Here is an 18,145-nt window from a genome sequence, read left to right as displayed (position 1 = left end):
GAAGAACCAGAAAAGTAAGACCAGCGCTGGGAATCAAACCCAGGTCCTCGGTATTCCATGCCACGTGCTATACCACTACACCACCACTGGACAGTGATACAGACACGAATTCCTCCTATGCACCACATAACTCAGCTTGTTTGTTTTCTTATTTAGTCAGGTATGGAGAAAAAGAGTGGCAACTCTATGGCTAAATACGCATCTTTTGTAGTAACAGGCGCTAACTGGTGGCCGGAAGATGAACTACATCTACCACATCACATTGCACACACGCACTCGCACGCATATAACAATGACCATAATATTTATATTTCCTGCTATTTATTTCTTTCATCATCATCTATGGCAATCCACTGGTGAGCATAGGCCTTCCTCATTTTTTGCTTGTGTGCACTCATGTTTAGTATAAAAAAGTTATTTATGCAACTATAAAATAAAATAAAATAAAAAACTGTATCGTAATAGGGGTCTTTAAAACACGAGTGTGGTTTTATGAAACGAGGCGTAGCCACATGAGTGTTTTGAGGCCTAATTACGTACAGTTGCATACAATATTTTATCTACATCCATTTATTAAATCCTCTACCATGCGTTCAAGAACCATTGAGAATGACCTGCAATGACGAGAACGAGGTAGGTATGTCTGCGCCACGAGCTGCGCCCGCTGCGCGCGCGACGGCCTGCGCGACGTGAACGCCACTTTAATGCACCGGTACTGTAATGATGTATGAAATCACATTACGATACAGCCGTGTTCATAATAGAATCCAATGTCGTAATGCTGGTCATTATCTATGGTTTTTGAACGCATAATGGAGGATTTACTATATGGGTGTAGATATAATATTTTACCCATAAATTATTATATCATGGAGCAATAGACACCTGACCTAGTCCCAAACTAAGTAAAGCTTGTAGTAGAACCATTTGATTCCTGACCCGCCGTAGAATGTTCTCACAGTAAGTGTTTATTGCAAATGAAATAAAAGCTTCTTGGCACTCGTGAAATAAAATATTGCTTTACCTGTCACCTAGTAAGCTTAATCATGTCACCTTTTTGCTTCTGTGTCAGATGTCGCAAATATCGCATCGAGTGCTGGCTTGCCAACGCGAATTGGATTACTTCTGAACTGACCGGATTAACTCGCTAATGGACTTTAAGTGGATACAAACCGCAGGTGATTGTGTATCAATTTAAAATTGCCAATATAGGTGGTAAATTCTCTGCTTCTCATAACTATTTGAGGTTTACTCTTAATCTAGGAGTATCTACAACATGAACTAAAACAATTACTTTGCTCACCTGCGACCTTATGATACAAGTAGCTAAGTTTATGCAAAAAATGTTTGTTCATGCAGTTCCTCCGCCTCCACACTGTAAGAACACACACAAATCACACAAACCCAAATGTCACCACTACCACACTACACTGATGCGTTACGCACACTTTTCTTCCTTAACCATCGCAAAGTAACGCCTGATTCGATAAATAATTTACAACATTATTTCCGTCTACATTACAGGTTTTGTTTTTTGTATTAGGGATATTTTTTCTCGACCAGTGCTGGCAATGTAACTTGGTTTTAATATAAGTATTAGGAATGTACAAGGGGTCCTAATTTTTTGGAAAGTAAACTACTAATCGTATAGATACCGTTTTGCGCTAAAACTATTTATAACAAGTCACTAAACTAAATTCCAATTACAGACTTGTACATAAACTCATTCATAACTGCTTGGTTGTTATTATATTTGAACTGTACATCCTATCTACTCATAAAACCTCCTTTTCATTTTAACATAATTTAATATTTAAACCAGGTATCGTCTCGATTTCCAATTTATTATGTACTTACCCTAAAACTAAATCCGCCAACCATTTTAGAACGGCAAACACTATTTCAAATTCGGTACTGCCACAGAGTATGAAAAGCAAATAACTTTTTTTGCAAAACCCTTCACGCATGCGCGGCTGTGGCTCCTTCTAGCCTGCCAAGTTGTCGACCGAGCAGTTACTGTTCGAACGCCAACCCGCGCCTGTACTTCGAACGCTTAAAAAAAAAACATCGCGATTCAGAATTCAAACTTTCGAAAATGAATGATTTAAAATAAATTGTAAGACTCTCTTGTTTTTTTGTTTGGTCAAGATTGTTGGTTACAGTGTCATGCGGCATTTTTTGAACGTTGTAATTTTGTGAAAAATGATTTGTTTTAATAACTTAGTGATGAAGTGGCAAATACAGTTGGTTGTTTTCGGAATTTCAGTGTTTTTTCGGTGCACGGATTCTGTCGGTAAGTTACATAATTTGAAGTAGCCATTTCAAATAACATATAATAATTAGTAATTTCTGTGAACCAGGTAACTTTACTGTTACAATAATCTTTGAGCGAGTCGGAATTAATTTTTTAGTTACCTATTGGTCTACTCGCAGATAACAATTGATATTGTTTTTTTACTATTATTTATATTAAAAGGAATGTTAATAAATATTTTAATAAGGAATTTTAACGATAACTACATAGTTTATAATTAATAAGATTTGGCCGTTCTGGTACAAAATAAAAAAAACGGCTCCATTTGTTTTTCTACGAGACACTACGTCTATGTGAGCAGCTATATTTTTAGACACGATATACTTAAAAAAAATTAACTTAGGTAAAATTTGTAGCGTATGTCAGAAAGCTACCCATCTCAGTTTCAAATCTTATAAGTCAAATCATCTACTTCCTGTAGTCAGCATGACTTCATTGTAGATTATATCTTATGTAAGTATTTGAATACTCACAGGGTGATTCTGTAGACATGATCAAAATTAACCCTAGTGACATAAGAGCACTATTAATTTCAGCTTTTTTTTTGAGACGAACATTTAAAAACAAATGTGTATGTTTCACGTAGGTATAGCATATGATAGGAAACGACTTGTGAATACCTATTTACTCAGTTGTAAAGGGTTGATTCCGACAACGTTTTCAAAATCATCCTGTATAAATTGGATGACAATGCAAGTCCAGTCAGCCAAAAACGAGAAAAAAAGCTACGTTTTCACGCATAAATTTAGTATCGAGGTAGGTAGTTTAAGACCTGGGAAAGACATGGGATCGAGACTAACGATTTCTTTGCAAAGGAAGTCGCAGGCAACATGTTGTTATATTTTACAAAAGTCTTATTTTACAACTGTATTTTACCCACGGCTATATTTTACCTACACGTAAACCAAAAATCCGGTATTTTAGTGAATTCCCAAAAATATCATCTCAATATTGAAGTTTCCTTAGAAACAATCGTGCCAAATTTCATGACTAGAAACAAAGCTGCTAAGATTTAAAAAATTATCTAAATCACATAAAAATATCGGAATGAAAAATATTTTAAGTGTTATTTTAGACTTCCAGCTATCTCCGCGCCAAATTTCATCTGGATGTGTCTAGCCGTTTTAATTTTATCAATGCGAATGTAAGCGAGTGTATAGTTGCATCCAAGTGCACGTACACGCTATAACAGTGGAACAGGCCCTATACGAAGTGCGAACATTGTTGTAGAGGCTGGAAAGTAAGCAATAGATGAAGGAGTTAGTTTAAAGGCCGACCCGAAGAGGAGGCCCTAGATAATACTTTTATGAAAAAAAATCACCTCATAAAAGTCATAAATGACGAATTCTCATTAGTCAATTTGATTTCACATGCAGCAGATGATTGACAGATTGTCGTTTCAGCTCGCCTAGGATGAAATTCTGAAATATATTCTAAAAAGTCGTATCGTACTATGAAATACATATATTGTAACGACCTGTTACCGTAATTTGTTATATTGTTGTCGTGTTTTGCGAGCCATAAATGAGTCAGCTGTTTAAATGTACATATACAGGCAGTTTTGGCTACTGAATATAGGTTAGGTATCTATGGCCACATTGTCGTGAAAAATAATATTGTTTAATACGAGAGTGATAGGGACGGTACGATGCGAACTTCTATTTTTCTAATTTCGTAGTAGCCCCCCAGATTTGGATGAAATTCAATATATTATATTAGTTGTTGGACTTCTTGAGATAACAATTGGTTTTTTTTTTATTTCGATAGTTATTGTCTCAAGATGAAATCTTTAATGTTAATGTAGAAACATCTTTTTTCAGGTGTTCTTTATGCACTTTTAAAAGGACTATAATTTTTAGGAACTGCCATGTACTTAATTCAGTAAAATCCCGACATTTCAATTCGACTGTCAGATCCGATAGTTTTCACAAGCGAAGCGGCTGGTCATCATCATCATATCAGCCGGAAGAGGTCCACTGCTGGACTTAGGCCTCCCCCAAGGCTCTCCACTCAGACCGGTCTTGTGCTTTCCGCATCCAACGCGATCCCGCGATCTTAGCCAAAGCATATTGAATAAATTCGAAGTTTTTTTCCAAAAATAATTTGAGGCCCAAGTATTTGTTATTTCAAAGCTGACAACATAAATATGTAATGAGGACAAAGTCTCGTATGCATACAGCCGTCGGGTTTTGCATACTTTGACGATGCGCGTAGTTTTCCAAAATTAAAATACGGTTAAGCTTTAAAAATATCGTATTTCTTTTAGTAAGTTTTATTTTATAGCTAGTCTTTGCCCGCGGTTTCATTTGCACTAATCAGTCAGGCTGCAGACCCTGCAAAACTTCATATTTCTAGACTTGGAAGTTGAAGTTTTGGGACTTTGTATGCTCACATTACGATTTCGTGGGAATTGAGGGATTAAAAAGTAGATGGCTTATTGCTATAGAAATTTAACTAACTTTAAGTGCAATTTCATCTTGATGTATCTAGTCATTTTAGCATTAAGATTATAAAATATAAGCATAAATAACAAAGACACTAAATTTAACATTTGCAATAATAAGTGTGGTGTGATATTTTTGCTTCTAAAATTATAATTTGAGACTTTGTAATTGGGTGAAACATATATGAAGCCGTGGTGGCCTAGTGGTTTGAGTTCAAACCCCGGCTTGCACCTCTGAGTTTTTCGAAATTCATGTGCGAAATTACATTTGAAATTTACCACGAGCTTTGCGGTGAAGGAAAACATCATGAGGAAGCCTGCACGAACCTGCGAAGCTATTCATTGGTGCGTGTGACGTTCCCAATCCGCACTGGGCCCGTGTGGGAACTATGGCCCAAGCCCTCTTGTTCTGAGAGGAGGCCTGTGCCCAGCAGTGGGATGATGAATTGGGTAAAAAAACCTCTTTCCTCCTCTTCTAATCCCGTTATTTGGAATTTTTAGTCGTAGAATACAGTCAGACTATTTTGAACACCACAACTGCTCTTTTACTTCTGCTGCTGATTGTACTTACGTTGGTGATCACAGCCCGTGTAAGGGGCAACACAGATTGTTCGGGTATTGAATGGGTTGTTTATGTGTGAATCTGATGATAATTTTTCATTTAGTATCGCCTTGTTCATTATTAAGCCATTCAATAAAACTATGGTTACGATCGTAATTTTTTAAGATCCGTTATCCAACAAGATAAGCCGTGTGGCCTAGTTGTTTAACCAGTAGATAGCGTCTCTAGCAGAACATTGTGGGTTCAATTCAAACCCAAGCTCGCATCGAAACTCAGAGGAGTTTTTCGGAATTCATGAGCAAAATTGCAATAAAAATTGACCACGAGCTTAACCGTCCTCGAATGGCACGGTGAGTCTGAGGTACGGTGTACGGACGACCGCGAGGAGTTAAGAGGGTCGCTGGCGGCGGATGAATGCGAGGGGTTGAAGACAGAGTGTTGTGGCCTATGTCCAGCAGTGTACTACTGTAGGCTGATGATGATGACGAGCTTTACGGTGAAGGAAACTATTGTGAGGAAACCAGCACAAACCAATGAGGCAGTCAATGGTGTGTGTGACGTTCATCCACGCCCACGTAGGAACTACGACCCTAGCTCTCTCATTACTACTAAAAGGACGCCTGAGGCTACCACGAAATTCGAAAATCGAAGTTTGTATCGTACCGTCCCTCTCACTTACGTATTAAATAATATAAGCGTCAGTGGGACAGCAAGACACGAAGTACTCGGCCTGTACTCAGTAGTAGGACGTATATACGCTGGGATTATGATGATTCATCAAGAAATCATTATTCTTAAAAATATATTTATTACGCTGAAAACATGTCGCCCACCTGCCGTAGTTATAATGAAACGTATAAAAATGAAAATTTAATTATTTTTCCCTTTAACGCAAAATCAGAAAGCGATGGCTTCAAGAACATTACATCGTACAAGATTTTTCGTGAAGCATTTTCCCAGTTTTATTTTTTCTTATTTGTATGACTTCACATGGTGAAGATAATATTTACTTTCGGTAGATTTTATCAATGGTAATATTGATGGAAAAAAAATAAAGGAAAAAGTGAAACATAAAGACTCAATAATACTCGTACCTACTTGCAATGGTAACGTACTTTTTACAAGCTTTGAAATTTAATTTCACCTGTCGCGTTGTCTGCCAGTCTGTCTGTAATCAAATCTTAGGTAGTTGGATTGACTCAAAATTCGGTATACTTATGTAAATTGCGTGACAATACAATAATCTGGTAGTGACATCCTGGTAGTCCGGCCAGGATCGTCTCCACAGGTAAGAACTCTTCAACGGTTAATGGCATCGACTTGAAATTTGGTATGCAAATTTAGTTTGGGTGGCAATACAAGTATACACTCAACAAAAAGTACTGTCAGCAAAAAAAGCTTGTATTAAAAATGAAATTTTTACCAATAACTTATTATGTTATTATAAAAACTAATTGTAGATTCTTCACGACACGTGTACGAACTCTTCAAAGGTTCAAGGTATCTTGAAATTTAGGACGGATATGGCGTACCAACCAACTAACTGAGTCGTTACCCACAGTGGAACCTTTTCATAGAAAACGTTAGAATAACATCGCGTTACCTGACAAGGATAATCACTATAACGTTTCATTTGAGAGCGTTCCACAATGGGTCAGAAATCAAATGGTTCTAGGTATATCGAAATGAATGAATGAAATAAGGGTGAACGAATGAGTAACGGTACGATGCATGTTATGGACTCATCAATTTCAAAATATTGAATGAGTAGATCTTTGACTTAGTTATCCTGTGGAATGGCAGCGCCATATTTAAAATTTACTGTCAAGCGGCGCGGCCATTTTGAAAAAATCTTTCTTGACTGCAGTGACACCTACGAATTAATTTCGTGAATTCGCGAATTTTATTAAAAATATCACCAAAAAAAACTACTTTAATTTTATAGATAAGCCTTACAGTAATAGTTTAGCATAAAATGGCATATCTAATTAAATAACAATGAATGACCTTCAATTTCTGTGAACTTCATTATTCATTATCAAATATCTGATAACCAAATTTTTCTCAGTCATGTATTAAATAACTATAATTACAAAATAAAACAATTACCTGTAGGAAACACTGATTTATTTCGTAAAATATTAATTTATTTACGAAACAAAGCCCTTTTATAGTCTTTCAATATCAAATAATAGTATAATACGAGGTTTCCAAAAATACCAGCGCACGGCAGCGGCCACACAGTGAAACTTGAGTAAACGATAAGAACGAAATTTCTTCCGTAATGTTGCCGCGGCCGTTAATAAATGCCATCCTTGTCTATTTATGAACGCATTCTGCAAGAATAAGCAAGCGAGATATAGGTCTACCAGTTTATATTTGTTAGTGAAATACGTCACCCGCTAACGACCGGGAGCCGGTCGCTTGCCACTCAAGGGTTTTTGACAGCGTGCCGGGAGCCGGTCGCCTGCCAAACAAGGGTGTGCCGGGACCCGGACGCTTGCCACTCCAAGGGTTATTTCAACCCTCTAAGTCTCTTAGTTAGGGGTTCTTAGGCGGATCCGTCTTGAACCAATTAACCATTAATTTCTTTCGGGGATGCACTGAACAATTGACGTGGTTATTCACACAAGAACGGCCATTTAGGCAGTGAATTGAATGAATGGGCTTCATTCGCGTTCATGATTTGTGAGTGAATGATATTAGCTTGTGAGGATTATGGCTTTGCTAATGATGTGGGATGTAATCTTATAAGCTGTATATGTATTAATTATTTTGGGATAAGCATTTGCGGTTTCCTGATATACATTGTAACAAAGCTTTTGAAATTGTTAACTTAGATCAATTTCAAGGCATAGTGCTTAGTCCATGAGAACTATACATACACATATACATATATGATTCTGGAGGATGAGATTATCTAAATACACATCTCGATAAATGTATACAAGCTGTTTTTTACCTAGTGAATCATTTACATTTTTTTTAAGGAACGTCACTGGACTGGTTACTGACTATAACTTAAAATAAAAGAACACTAATCTCGCTTTTTTATTGACAAATAAATAAATAAGTTGGATGTGCTGTCTAGTAGTTTTCTTCGAACATATTTTTTCCAAATGATTCATTTGTCAACTGTTTAATATGGACGAACGATTTTAAACTGTTAGTACGTACTGTAGGATTAATTAAAAACCCGGCCAAGAGCGTGTCGGACACGCCCAAAAATAGGGTTCCGTAGCCATTACGAAAAAAATTAAGTAATATTTTTCTAAGGATTTCATATTTTATACGGAATCTTTCAAGTTTAGGTATATTTTATACCTTAGGCTGCTATTTACTTATAAACTACTAATAATTCTCAAGCAAACTTAGCCGTTATATAGTTTTCCTTGAAAGTTTGATATACTTACTACTACCATTCTGATTTTTTTCAAATTTTTCCATCCACCGATTTAGATTTCAGAGGGGGGCGCTCGATTTTAATGAAAATTTGTACTTTAATGTTGAATATTAAACAAATCACTAAATCGAAAAATCGTCTTTGCAAACCCCTAATTGTTTTAAAATACCTATCCAACGATACCCAACACTATAGGATTGGATGAGAAACAAAAAACACCCCCACTTTAAGTTTATTGCAGGTAACCAAAAAAAAATTTAAATTTTTTTTATTGTACCATTTTGTCGGCATAGTTTACATATATATCCTTGCAAAATTACAGCTTTCTAGCATTGATAGTCCCTGAGCAAAGCCGCGGACGGACAGACAGACAGACAGACATGGCGAAACTATAAGGGTTCCGTTTTTGCCATTTTGGCTCCGGAACCCTAAAAACGGGCCAAATCCGAATTGGACTCGCGCACGAAGGGTTCCATAAAATTAGACATTAGCAACAAAACGGCAAAAAAATCAAGTTTGTTTAATCAATTAAGTGTTGTTGTTTGTTTGTTATACGGGAGCCCCCCTTAAATATTTATTTCATTATTTATTTTTAGTTCCCAATCCGCACTGGGCCCGCGTGGGAACTATGGCCCAAGCCCTCTTGATCTGAGAGGAGGCCTGGGCCCAGCAGTGGGACGTATATAGGCTGGGATGATGATGATGATGATTTATTTTTACAGTGATTATACAACTCAATATTCTGTGAATATTTCAAGCGTCTATCTTACTACCACATTTGTTGTATGGGAGCCTCCCTTCATAATTTATTTTATTCTGTTTTTAGTATTTGTTTTGTTATAGCGGCCACAGATATAGATAATCTGTGAAAATTTCAAGTGTCTGAATATTACGGCTCAAGAGATAGAGCCCTGTGACAGACGGACAGACAGACAGGCAGACAGCGATCTCAGTAATAGGGTTCCATTGGCACCCTTTGGTTATGGAATATTAAAAGCTAACATTATCTAAGCTAAAGGGTTTTACAAGGGTAGTCCTGAAACATCATTTACAGAAAAAAAACTTGGGAAATCAATCATTTTGTAAAATACTTTAGGCAAAAATCCAGGATCCTGTATCATCATCCCAGCCTATATGCATCCCACTGCAAGGCACAGGCCTCCTCTCGGAATGAGAGGGCTTGCGCAGTATTTCCCACGCGGGCGCAGTGCGGATTGGGAACTATACTGGGAACACCGTTAAATTGCTTCGCAGGTTTGTTGTACAGGTTTCCTCACACGATGTTTTCCTTGACCGTAAAGCTCGTGGTAAATTTCAAATGTAATTTCGCACATGAATTTCGAAAAACTCATAGGTGCGAGCCGGGGTTTGAACCCACGATCCTCTGCTTGATAGGTCATAGGTCATACCACTCGGCCACTCTATAAACCAGAAAAAGAAACGAGGAATACACAACAAACGCGGCATTGAGATGGAAAACATTTTGAGAGAGCATCGAAGTATAATCAAAATGGTAGATTTTTTCGTAGAGAGAGCTTAAAGCAACTCCTGTCGAGTGTTTTGTCCATTTAACAAATTAATCCTTCATTAAGGTTCAATAAAGATATCAAAAGGGTATGATGATCAATGACCCGAAACCTTTCAGAAGCATTATGAACAATTCAACAGCTCTAAATGGGTACCCTAATGGGTGCATAAAATGACATGTTTATTGAAACCGAACGGTTATTAATTATTATTAATGACACATCATGTGAGCGTGAATTAATCACCCCAGTAGTTTATCATTATCATCAATTTATCATTATTGGCCATTTTCACCGATTCACGACATAGTAATAATAAATATGATTGAAAGGCGTGCTAAATAACGATTCCGACGTATACATAGAGTGAACTGAACATACAATTCATGTGAAATTTGTGATAAAAACTTTAAAGTGACTTTAATCGTCAATTTTCTGTATCCTTTTTAGGGTTCCGGAGCCAAAATGGCAAAAACGGAACCCTTATAGTTTCGTCAAGTCCGTCTGTCTGTCTATCTGTCTGTCCGTCCGTCCGTATGTCACAGGCATTTTACTCGAAAACTACAAGATGTACTCGTTTATCAATGAAATTTGGAGTATAGATGTCTTGTCAAAGCCGCTATAAAGTTTTGTAGTCAAATTACAAAAATAAATACTTATAGGGGGGCACTCTATACACATAGCAGAGATAGAAAAAAAAAATTAACTCGCATCGACGTGTTGCACATAGTTCGGCAGCTCTTTAGAAAAGATAGTAAGTTTTCTCAAAAACTTTTTTGATTAAGTGAAGATTTACGGAAATAATCGCTCCCAAAGTAGCAAAAATTGTGCCCCCCTATCTGCTATCTGTGTGCTATCTTGTAAACCGTTTGTCCAAAAAATATGCAAAAAATATGGAAAGGTAACGCTTAATAAATACTTTCAACGAAAATTGGTTTCAACATGATCGAATATACCGTTTTTGATTTATTGCCGAAAAACTGCGCTTCTCAACCAAAAGGACGAAAGTGCCGTGAAGATACGCACTTTTTCTGGTAATAGATTTTAAGACTGTAGTAAGTGTTTTAATTGGGTTATAACGTACATAATGTTTTTTTTGCGTAAGGGCTACGGAACCCTATCTTGGGCGTGGCCGACACGCTCTTGGCCGGTTTTTTTATTATTCGTTATTGTGTGTTGTAACGATGTCTTAGAATCAAAAGTTAGTGCCAAAAAACTTGTAACAACTACACAACACAGTGTAAATACTTGAAAAAAAAAACTAACCGAAGCGCATCTTGGCTTGCTTCGAATAGCGTCTTTTTTAGGGTTCCGTAGCCAAAATGGCAAAAACGGACCCTTATAGTTTCGCCATGTCTGTCTGTCTGTCCGTCCGCGGATTTGCACAAAGACTATCAATGCTATAGAAAGCTGTAATTTTGCACAAATATATTATTATTATGTAAACGATCAAATCGGGGACGTTCTGAAGAAAGGTCGGGTCAGGAGTACTCTAAACCGACGTGCGTGCATGCATGAAAAGATTGATGAATGTAGAGGAAGCTAGAGTTGTATGCCAGAATCGTAGCAAGTGGAAGGATGTAGTCTCTGCCTACCCCGTTGATTTTATGTAATGTAATGTAATATAATATGTAAACTATGCCGAAAAAATGGTACAATACAAATAAAAAAAAAAAACATTTTTTTTATGGTTCCTCCCATAGACGTAAAGTTGGGTATAGGTATTTTAAAACAGGGGGTTGCTAAAACGATTTACTAACGATTAACGGTCAACTGGAAGAGATCCCTTTAAGGGATAAGTTCGCCCCGGTACATATTATTTTCCTGTGTTCTGTTATTTTCATGTGTTTTTTTTATGTACAATAAAGAGTTTTACAATAAAATACAAAACAATACGATTTTACGATTCAGTGATTTGTTTGCAAAATATTCAACTTTAAAGTGCAAATTTTCATTAAAATCGAGCGTCCCTCCCCCCCTCTAAAATCTAAACCAGTGGGTGGAAAAATTTGATAAAATTCTGGATGGTTGTAAATACATCAAAATTACAAGGAAAACTATAACGGTTAAGTTTTCTTGAGAATTATAGTAGTTTAAGAGTAAAAATAGCAGCCTAAGGTATAAAATATACATAAACTTGGGATATTCCGTACAAAATACGAAATGGTTAGAAAAATATTACTTATTTTTTATAGTAATGGTTACGGAACCGACGGCGTGCCCGACATGTTCTTGGCCGGTTTTTAGGGTTCTTTATGTTTATTAAGAGTCACGATCCTCTGCAGTGAGGGAGCGATTAAGACGAAGAAGATATTAAAAGCAAAAAGCAAAAAGCGGAATCCTCGTAGAGTTACTTTGTTATCCGTCTGTGCATGAGGCGTTGTGGTTCTCTATAATCCTTTATTTTGCAACTAAAGAGAAAAACATTTTTTTTTCTGTAGAAATAGTCGGTATTTTCTACCCACATAAAAAAGTTCTTGGGATACTCATTATACCTAGACAAATGTGATGTTTTGACTCGCTAGTAAATAATGCCTATACGCTTGTATATGAAACTAGTCTTAACCCGTGGCTTCGCCCGCATTAGAAATAGCTTAATGCCGTAATAACTGAACTGTTGTAATTGAGTAGTGTCTTTTCAAAAAGACAAAATTATTAGTAGAATACGATTAAATAATGTTCTTTTATAAAACTGTTACTCACCATGTCACGGAATAGAGTAATTAAACAGCTATTTTAAGTTTACTTTAACAATACTCCGTTAATTTGGGAATGGGAAACAAAAACATGCTTCAGAATTAACGTTTTGTTTTGAATTCTAATTAAAGCTCTTGTTTATTTATCTCTGAAAATATATAAATAATACTATTAAAAGCTAACCTTTATTTTAATGTTATATCTTCTGTAAGTTTTTTTTTAGGTACACCTTAGGCCTAAAGTATGGGAAACAAGCTTATATGACTATAAAAAAAACTGTGATTTTATTTGTGATTCTAAAACAAAAGATTGATAAGACAGTATTGCGTTACCAATAGGTACACAATAATAATAATGTAACATTAAATATTAAGTAATAGTATAGTAATAGTGCTAAAGCAAATAAATAAATATTTCATTTCATTTCATTTCATTTCATTTCATTTCATTTTTAAGAAAAACAACTTCGTTTCCATACTTTTGGCATGGGATGTACCTATATTTGGCACAGTTGCAAAATTTGAAATAGAATACAACACGTCCTTAGTCTATTCTATAGAAAAATAACGAAAACTTATTACTATGTAACGCTACTTTGCAAGAACACTGAATAATATTTATTTTAATTAGAAGAAAAACAAAAACCAAAATGTCACAGTGTACATACAAACTGCTTCAAGCGAATAATTTTTCATGTTTTTTTTGGTAAATTCACTAGAGATTTTTTTTAATATTTTGGGTATTGCCAAAAAAATACATTAATAAACCTGTATCCTAAAGTATCGACATCTCTACTAATATCATAAATGTAAAAGCGAGTTTGATTGTTCGGTTTTCATGCCAATTCGGAAATATATATCTCACATCGCGTTGTTTAAAAGCGCCGACGATGCGTCTTTTAGAAACGCGCGTTGATGGCGCGTTTTTCTTTTCATAAAGCAGCAATACAACTTGCGTGCGTATCAAGTTTGTATCGATACAAACGCGCGTAGGAGGCATGTTTAAAAAGCGCGTTGTGCAAAGGCCCTTAGAAAGCCAGAATAAATATTACGATACCTTTTATCCAAAAAAAAATAGGGTGGGCAACATATAAATTCTTCGTGGGCGAAGACGCGAGCACATACACAACTAAAATCAGTTAAACAATTGTAATTTGAGACTTCAGCCGTATTTCTTCTGTTTATCTAACGGAGTGGAAACGTGGCACAGAATAAATTATTGAAATGATACATAAAAAATTAAAGGTCATTGGAAATAAAATAAAGGTTCATGATGCTGTTCTTATTTACAATAAAATTCAAATAGTCCTAGGATGAAGCCAGTTGAGCTTAATATTTTAAGTTGGGAGTCCCGTATTTTCAGCTGTGTAGTTTATCACGCTCTGAGTGGGAAGGATTGTCCGAATCCGGAACACGGTGCTGCGTTCTGAAACACGCATTGTCGATGGCAGTGCAAAGACTTCCAGGTTGAAGTGGGACTGGGCCGGCCACGTCAGCTGAATGCATCCACTGTGGTGGGCTAAAAATGTCACAGAAATGGTGTCACAAGACGGATGGCGACGGTGGAGTAGGCCCAGACGGATATGGCGAGACGATCTGAATGTATATCTCGACGACTGGCTTCAGTCTGCTTTGGATCTACAGGCTAGATAATTATCCATACTTAATTATTATAAATGCGGAAGTGTGTGTGTTTGTATGTTTGTGTGTTTGTTTGCATGTTTGTCCGTCTTTCACGCCGAAACGGAGCGACGGATCGACGTATTTTTTAGCACAAAGATAGTTAATGGGCCCGAGAGTGACATAGGCTACTTTTTATCCCAAAAAAATACACAGTTCCTGAGGGAACAGCGCGCGATAACCAAATTCCGAGCGGGCGAAACCGCGGGCAAAAGCTAGTAATCAAATAAATAGGTATAAATAAGAAAATATCATGGGACATTATTGACACCAATTGACCTAGTCCCAAACTGAGCAAAGCTTGTACTATGGATACTAGGCAACGGATAAACATACTTATATAGGTAAATACACCCTTAAATACATATTAAACATCCAAGACCCGAGAACAAACATTCGTATGATTCATACAAAGATCTGCCCCAGCCGGAAATCAAACCCGGGACCTCGAGCTTCGTGGTCTGATTTAACCTAACATAACCACTTGGCTAATTTTAGTTAAGTTTGAGAAACACTGATTAAAACTGAAAAAAGTTATTAATACAGAACCAGGACGAGTTAACGTCGCCAACTAATACAATAACCGGGCTTAATCCTAGACCGAAGCTTCGACAATGGGAGGCTTTTTGCGCGCTTTTGTTAAGCTCGCCATTATAACGGAGGCATTGTGGGCCAGACTTCAGCCAATAAAGGACAGGTACTTGTGTCGTGTAATTTCCTAGATTTATTGTTATTTGGGTCCTAGTAAGGTCCAGAATAATCACTTACGCGTTTTTTATGTCGCTAACGGATTTTGTTTTTGTCACGATTTGGGTAACGTTAAATAAAACACGCTTCGTTTTGTTTTATGACACCGCATCACTTTTTTATAAAGTTTTCTAGTTCTCGTACCCGAACGTCCGTCAGTCCTTCACGTTTTAGTTGTATAGCTGAAATTTATATGTACATAATATATTTTGTACTTATTCTCTATTTATTACCGCTACAAGAACAAATAATATTAATGAAGTGGCATTATTACACACAGTATAATTATTATCATTTTAAAATATTTAGCATACATGTATAAATTCGATGGCAGCAAAGTAGATACGGACATCTACATTTTTTCAAAAATGCTTTTTTTACAAAAAATAACTTATATCAACCATATCTATAAGTCTGTTAAAAAAAAATTTCAAATTTCAAAATAATGAAGAAAATTTGGCACGTAAAGAAAACATCTACACTAGCTTTTGAAAAAACATCGCAGTAGAAACGGACATTTGAATTTATCCGCTTTTACTTCGGAGCTTTGACAGGATGCTTGTGACGTCAATAAAGTCACATGCCACTTGTCCGTTTATACGTCATACTTTTTGCATATGTCTCAATCTACAAATTTATTATTTCTAATTTCTATGAGGAAATTATTTGTTTTTTCTTAAAATATTTAAACAAATAGATATATTACTTAACATTGGTTTCATACACTTGTTTGTTTTTTTTATTTAGACAGCAAATGAATTAAAATTCTTAACCTAAGTAAGTACTTAAGTTTCTATTGCTTGCAGCTTACCGCTTTTTGGAAACGACACGCCTGAACAGATTTTGACTGATGATGACGAGCAATCCGGTTTTATCCTATAATAGGTATATAAGTAGTAGGTAGAATATCGATTATACTATTCATCATCAGCCAATAGCAGTCCGGACATAGGCCTCCCCCATAGACCGCCATTGCGCCCTGTCTTCGGCTAGACACATCCAGCTTTTACCACCAGCCTTTCGCAGATCGTCCCTCTACCTGAACGGAGGGCGTCTTGGACTACGTTTGCCGAGACGCGGTCTCCACTCAATATCTTCAGCGGTTGTCGGTGCTTCAACAGATATGACCCAGCCCACTGCCACTTCAAGTTGTTAATTCTATGAACTATGTCGATGACCTTAGTTCTGTGTCGGATAGTCTCGTTGCGGATTTTATCCTTCAGAAAAACTCCGAGCATAGCTCGTCCCATAGCTGGCAGAGCCGCGTTTCAGCTCCGTATGTCATGACGGGTAGGACGCACTGGTTAAAAAATTTCGTTTTCAGACATTACGGTATAAAATAAATTTTCCGAATGCTGCCCAGCCCAGCTAAATCCTTCTCTTGGCCTCCTTCTCAAAGTTGTGTTCTACCTAAGGCTACTGTTACATTATGCTCGTTATTAGCATGCTAATAAGCATGCTAGTACCTGCTGTACCTGTATGACACAGAAAAAGCATGCTTAACAGTAGCAAACCGTGGTGGCAGAGTGGTTTGAACTATGGCCTCTCAAGCAGAGGATCGTGGGTTCAAACCCCGGCTCGCACCTCTGAGTTTTTCGGAATTCATGTGCGAAATTACATTTGAAATTTACCACGAGCTTTACGGTGAAGGAAAACATCGTGAGGAAACCTGCACAAACCTGCGAAGCGATTCAATGGTGTGTGTGAAGTTCCCAATCCGCACTGGGCCCGCGTGGGAACTACAGCCCAAGCCCTCTCATTCTGAGAGTAGGCCTGTGCCCAGCAGTGGGACGTATATAGGCTGGGATTATTATTATTATAATAGTAGCACGTCCCTATGCACACATTCTAGTAAGTAGCATTTGCTGAATAGTAGCATGCTTTCGTGCTAGTAACTAGCATGTGTTGGTACCTTAACTGCAAAATCAGGCCGAGGTATGTGTACTCCGAAACAACATCAAGAAGATTTCCACTAACGATGACGGGCCTCTGATCCATGTGGCCATTGATGACAATTTTGGTATTATCCACATTCATTATAGCATTATATTGTTTATACTATTATAGTACATACTGTTTTATTTTTACAGTTTATATTGTTTTGTTTTGGGATATATTTTGTACGTAATTTTATTACTTGTACTTACTGTTGATTTATTTAATTTATTAGTGTAAAACTATAAAAAATAACTTAGTTTTTGAGTACGTAAAAACAATTACGAGTAAACAAAAATAAAACAAAAAAATATTTTTTTATTTAACACATATTTTGGGGGTTTTTAACGAAATAAATGAATTTTCCTTACTCGCTAATCCTGCCGTGAAGCAGCAGTGCTTGCACTGTTGTGTTTCGGCGTGGAGAGTAAGAAAGCCGGTGATATTACTGGCACTTGAGGTATCCCATCTTAGGCCTCTAGGTTGGCAACGCATCTGCAATACCCCTAGTGTTGCAGATGTTTATGGGCGGTGGTGATCTCTTACCACTAGGAGACCCACTTGCTCGTTTGCCATATAGTCGAATAAAAAAAAAAAAAAAATTATATGATAGACAGCGATGAGGTTGAGTGGTAGATAACTCATTTAATAATATGAATAAAATGATTAATGCAAAGTAAATAAAGACATCTACAAAATTTTATCAAAAAAAGGGTGAATACTCGTTACATGTTGTTTAGATTATCTCTAAACACTCCTCTAAGTTTTACCGGAGATTCTTACCTTAGCTTATTCGTTTTTTATAACGGAAAAAGCGTTTGTTTCATTACAACGCATAA

At 36.7% G+C, this 18,145-nt stretch overlaps 1 protein-coding gene across 1 annotated transcript in view; it reads left to right on the top strand.

Moving 5' to 3' along the window:
• Positions 1–2,024: 2,024 nt before the first annotated feature.
• Positions 2,025–18,145, top strand: part of LOC141427083 (lachesin-like) — a 70,988-nt gene continuing 54,867 nt past the window's right edge. Inside the window, exon 1 of the mRNA XM_074086314.1 lies at positions 2,025–2,293. Within this exon, the coding sequence (XP_073942415.1) occupies positions 2,203–2,293 (91 nt within the window). The 5' untranslated portion in view covers positions 2,025–2,202. The remainder of the gene's footprint in view (positions 2,294–18,145) is intronic.

Source organism: Choristoneura fumiferana, chromosome 4, assembly GCF_025370935.1.
Source record: "Choristoneura fumiferana chromosome 4, NRCan_CFum_1, whole genome shotgun sequence".
Classification (NCBI taxonomy): Eukaryota; Metazoa; Arthropoda; class Insecta; order Lepidoptera; family Tortricidae; genus Choristoneura; species Choristoneura fumiferana.
This window is presented reverse-complemented; position numbering and strand designations above follow the sequence as displayed.